This window comes from Cryptomeria japonica, chromosome 7, assembly GCF_030272615.1.
Source record: "Cryptomeria japonica chromosome 7, Sugi_1.0, whole genome shotgun sequence".
Lineage (NCBI taxonomy): Eukaryota > Viridiplantae > Streptophyta > Pinopsida > Cupressales > Cupressaceae > Cryptomeria > Cryptomeria japonica.
In genome coordinates, this window is record NC_081411.1 from 117,522,418 (window position 1) to 117,527,391 (window position 4,974).

Consider the following 4,974-nt stretch of genomic DNA (forward strand, 5'->3'; position numbering starts at 1 on the left):
GTTATATGGAGCCTAATTGCTTGCATGCAGGGATTAGACTAGCAATTTTGAGGATACAGTGAACATAATGTTCTGGGACATCACATGCAGCAACTCAATGAACAGTGTAAATCACAGCAGCTCTAACAAACCATTTCCAAATCATACAGACTAAAGTACAAAACAATCCAAGGCTTCGTTATGACAGCACTAAAGTTACTCTCAAATCGAAGCATCTTCAGAAATCTCAAACAGGACAATATTGATAATCTTGAGAATAAGAGATAGACCTAAGTCAAGTTAACTTAGGTATTGTTGCAACTGATTTGCAAAAGTAGTTAGAATATTGCAGATGGGAAATTATTCCGCTAATAGTTACAAGTAGGGGTAAAGCATACAAATGTGAGAAGAAGAATCGAAGACTGACTTAGAAACCCAGTGATCAGCCAGGTTGAGGTTTATACCACAACTTAAATTTATTATGGATTATCGCAATGACTAACCAATCAAAAGAAGTATAATATTAAAGATTGTGCAACACAGCCTGACTTTGTATGAATGCCACTAGACTGCTGTGATTATCACTTTTATTGTTTAAGTTCAAGCTATGCAGAAGAAAGAGATTGTAAATTTATTCTGTAAGTGGATATATTAATTGTGGATCTGAAGGAAAACTGTGTGCAGAGCTAACCTGATCTAATGATTGTTCACCTTGATTTAATCTAGAGCAGAATGATCTAAACATGCAACAATTTGTAAGTAAAAGTTTTAACAAGTAAATCCATACGACTTGCCCTTCAACTATTCAAAATATGTCCATGGCTCATATGAAAAGGAATAAACCATAGAACCTTGAATCCCTTGATAAGAATGCATTTCATTATTTGATCGAATGAATCGATGGTATACATCCTTAAATAACAATGTAGTTGCTTCCCTTTCATAATGATATCAAAAGCCCGAAAGAGATTCACCATAACTGATATTATTTTGGCACATGGAACGATACAGAGAAGATTTGCAGGGCCCCTGTGCAAGGATGATATTATTTTGGCATACTACAAATAAAACTTGTGACATCAGGGTTTTAAATATTATCTAGAGGAGTCTCCAAATAGCATTGCAAAGTGAGGTAATGAGTGTGCAACGTTTACCTTGATACATAAAAGCCATACATGGAAAATACACAGAGCAACAAACTGACAAAATTTAGAAGACATACTTGAAAACAGAAACAGGGCAACAGACTGACAATTTAGTCTTAATAGACATGATATTTCAACAGTCTATCTAAATGATTTTAGCATGTTTTTGATATAACTGTATAAATAGTTTTCCATCACTGTCTCAAATAATGCTCAATGGTTTATCATCAAAAGCATCAAATCGTTAACAATATTTACAAGAGCCTTACAGATACATAGCTCTAGTCCATTTTTGCAATTTGCTAATTCCCCGCAAGTCAAGAGAAGCAATAGAATATATGTTTTGTTCGTCAAAGTTGGACAGCAGCAAAATCAGAAGGTAAAAGATACTTGTAACATTACCTTAGCCTAGACGAGTTCCAAGCCCTTTCACACCAGCCCAACCCTTGATGAATCTGTGGTGATTTATATTTTGAAATTTCATCACTGTTCCAAAATGCTTGCTCTAGGAGATTGTACGATCGTTAGACTAAACGTTTAATGAATTCTTTTTCAGTTAGCAAAAAAAAAGTACCCAGCCTAGGGACCTTGGATTGTGAAATGGTACTCAGATATTTAAAGACTTCATAGCGAGGTTTTAGCCTTTTCTCTACGCTTAAATCCAAAAGTACAGGGTTCAAAGCAACACTCTCGAGCTCAAGACCTGCAGTGTGTATCAAGAAATCCATGCTTTTCTGTATTCTCTTCGTTGTAAGATGCAATAATTTTGGTCTCTTCTTAATTAATAGACGGATCTCATCCTCTGCCAGACTAAGGCTCGCCATATATTGAATCTTCTTTTCTAGGGTTTCAAAGGAAAAGGAAAGAACTGCTCTTAGGGCAACCAAAAATACAATTGTACCTTCCGAAATGCCTAAATAATTCTTCACATACTCCACTTTAGGTTTCACCCGGCTCTCGAAATCGGCCGTCAAAAGATCAGGCGCCCTTTTGAGGGCCTGGCCCAGATGGACATTTGAGCCAAATAGGTTTCTAAGATGGAGGATTCTAGCAGCTAGACTATTTTCTAAGCTACCGGTAAGCACGTTGGGGTTGCGAGTTATAATACCTGGCATGTCCTGAGGATCCAAGCCTATTTGTTTCAGGAAATCTATCCTGGGCTTCAACTCTCCATCCGCTTTCAGTGTAAGAACCAATGGATTTCTAAGAATGGTGCTCTTAATCTGGTTTTCAGTAAATCCAAAATCTGTCAGAGTATGAACGATTTCTCTAGCGATGTGATTGGATTTGTTTCTCGACAGGGTTGGCTTTCTTCTCATGAGTGTTGCTACTTGAGAAGAAGAAAACCCACATTCTTTTGATAATAAATCCGAAATAACATTGAGTGAAGGTGAGGGGATGAAGAAGAAGAAAATGGTAAAAATAGCCTAAGTGTAATGGACGCAGGAGGCAATGAGATTCTTACAGGGAGGCATGACAAACATCTCATTGAGCAATCAATGTACTTAGAAAACAATACTGCCATCGTATTCAATGGAAGATTATAGCACCAGAGAATGAGATATTGATGTCTGTAATTCGTGGTAAGCCGAGGAGTTTTAAGGACATTTGATCGACGATTTCTTCCTGTATGTTTAGGGTAAAATGGCACGCATCTCAAACAAAATTAATAAAGACGTTTTCATTAAATTTCCTTTGGTCCGATGCTATCACTAAAATTCCTTGAAAAGGGTCAATTGTTTTTGATATATTATTTCATATAGGCTATTTTTTTTGAACTTTCAGGTATTGGTTTTGATATAGGAGAGAGGATCCGTAGTTGTTAGTTGTTAGTTGTTCATCTTGATTTCGTGCTTCTCAAAATCTTAATGAAAATTTCAAATTACTTTCAATTTTTTATAGCAGCTTACTTGACAAGTCCCTACTTATAACTAAGGTTTCAAAGCCACATCATCAAATATGGTGCCACATTAGCATGCTTTTTGTCAAGGTGTCCAAAACAACGAAAACAAAGTGAGACCTATAGTTGTGCAAAAGAGGACCCTATACTTGTGCAGCTAATGTGGCATCACATGATTGGTTGCTTTTTACAACTAATGGTACATTTCATTCAATTATGGGTAGTCATCATAACAACAATAACTTTAAAGTCACAACTACTGTGTAATGTTGTCAAAAAAATTGGACATTAAATCAACAAGTATGGGTATTAAACTTGATTGAGGACCTGGTCGGATTGGAGCACATGGTAAAGTTTAGTCCCCCAATTTGGTAAAGTTTACCTAACACATTAGAGGTTATAGGGGGCTACCTGAGTCTTGGAGTCTAATTATAAAAAGTCTTATTTTCTAAATTCCTTTGTTCATTAGATATTTTTAAACTTGAATATAAAAGTTGTTAATTTACATATTAGAGTATTATATCAAAGGACAAACTTTAATTCAAGCAACAATCCACATCAACATTTGCTATGTTCAGTAGGTGGTTCTTTTTTTGTTGGTTGCACATCCCTCATGCGCTCTTGGTGTCGCTTTATGGTTATGTATCAGTACAGGCCTATCCCTCTTTTATTAATCAAAACAATCAACATCAACATATTGCATTGTCAACTTACAACATTATGCTAATTTAGCAAAAATTAAGTCATACTACATGGTTTCTTGTACTTTCAAACATTGTTTCAAATCATTAAATTGGATCTAAGGAATTGATGTTAGGAGAAAATCCCTTGTTAGAATTATTAACTATTCATAAAAACCATCTTTTTTTCAAGAAAATGTTCTAGACATCAACGTGAGTAGATTCTAGATATCAAAAAGTGTGCCAATCATTTTCATAACTAGCATAGATATCTTAAATACATCTATCTAAAAGGTGTCGAGAGATATCAAGCACTTACACTTATATTTAAATTGGTTTTCAGAATAAATAAGTACATCAACTCTTATATCTCTTCACATATTTTACATAGATATATGTAAGATACCAACCTTAGTTGATATATAAAAAACGAATCCTCTTATTAAGAAAAATGAGTCTCTAAAATGAATTTCTCCACAAATTAAATATACGCAAACCTTTCTTTAAAAAAGAATGTACCTTTCTTCTACTCTCAATCTATAATTATTTTTTTAAAACTTCTTTCTTTTGCTTTCTTTTAATTACTAATAATTTTAGAGTTACTCTCTAAACCATAAAAATGAATTTATAAAGTATTATCTTGGAAATATTAAAATTTTATTTATACATTATTTTTGCTTTTAACCTTAATGTATTTTTTATATTTAGTATAGAAAAATTACTTAAGATATATAAAACTATTACTTTGTTCTCAATCTATAATTATTATTTTGCAATTTCTTTCTTCCACTCTCTTTTAATTACTAATATTTATATTTTCAGCTATAAACATGTGGGAAGTATTCCGGTGTGCAGTATTCAATGGAAACATGACACCATTCAGAAACTTGACTGAAGCAACAGAGTGGTGGCTTCCTGAGCAGTCCACCAACAATGTTATTAGCATTGGAGAATATGCTGCGGTGATTTACCAAGCATTAAGTGGAAGTATGTAATTTGGTTCTGTTCTATATGGACTTATGCTCTCTTTTGTATGGTAAGTCTGGTCATGTGAAAGATGCATCTAGCTGAGGCAGTGTTGTTATGTTGATGCTAGAAAACTTTATGTAATTTTCTTTTTTAAAAGTAATATAGGGCACTATCCCCATAATGATAGTACTTTAAAATAATAATAATAATAATAATAATAATAATATTTTAATTATTTATTAATATATGTCGATTATGTAAATTTATTTAACACTTTTTTGTTAACACACTTACCTCATTA

General features: G+C 33.5%; 1 protein-coding gene and 1 non-coding gene across 2 annotated transcripts; one reads left to right on the plus strand and one right to left on the minus strand.

Annotated features, from left to right (window-relative positions):
- The first annotated feature begins 954 nt into the window (after positions 1–954).
- Positions 955–1,054, plus strand: LOC131040626 (U6 spliceosomal RNA). The gene has a single exon (XR_009104901.1). It is a non-coding gene; the product is annotated as a U6 spliceosomal RNA (small nuclear RNA).
- Positions 1,055–1,264: 210 nt separating this feature from the next.
- LOC131040621 (uncharacterized) lies at positions 1,265–2,806 on the minus strand. The gene has a single exon (XM_057973578.2). It carries the CDS (start codon positions 2,441–2,443, stop codon positions 1,649–1,651), a length of 795 nt encoding a protein of 264 aa, XP_057829561.1. The 5' UTR covers positions 2,444–2,806; the 3' UTR covers positions 1,265–1,648.
- Positions 2,807–4,974: the final 2,168 nt, after the last annotated feature.

Bases quoted from the DNA above. Each gene is read 5' to 3' on its own strand.
- LOC131040621 (XM_057973578.2), bottom strand. From the start codon at position 2,443: ATGAGAAGAAAGCCAACCCTGTCGAGAAACAAATCCAATCACATCGCT.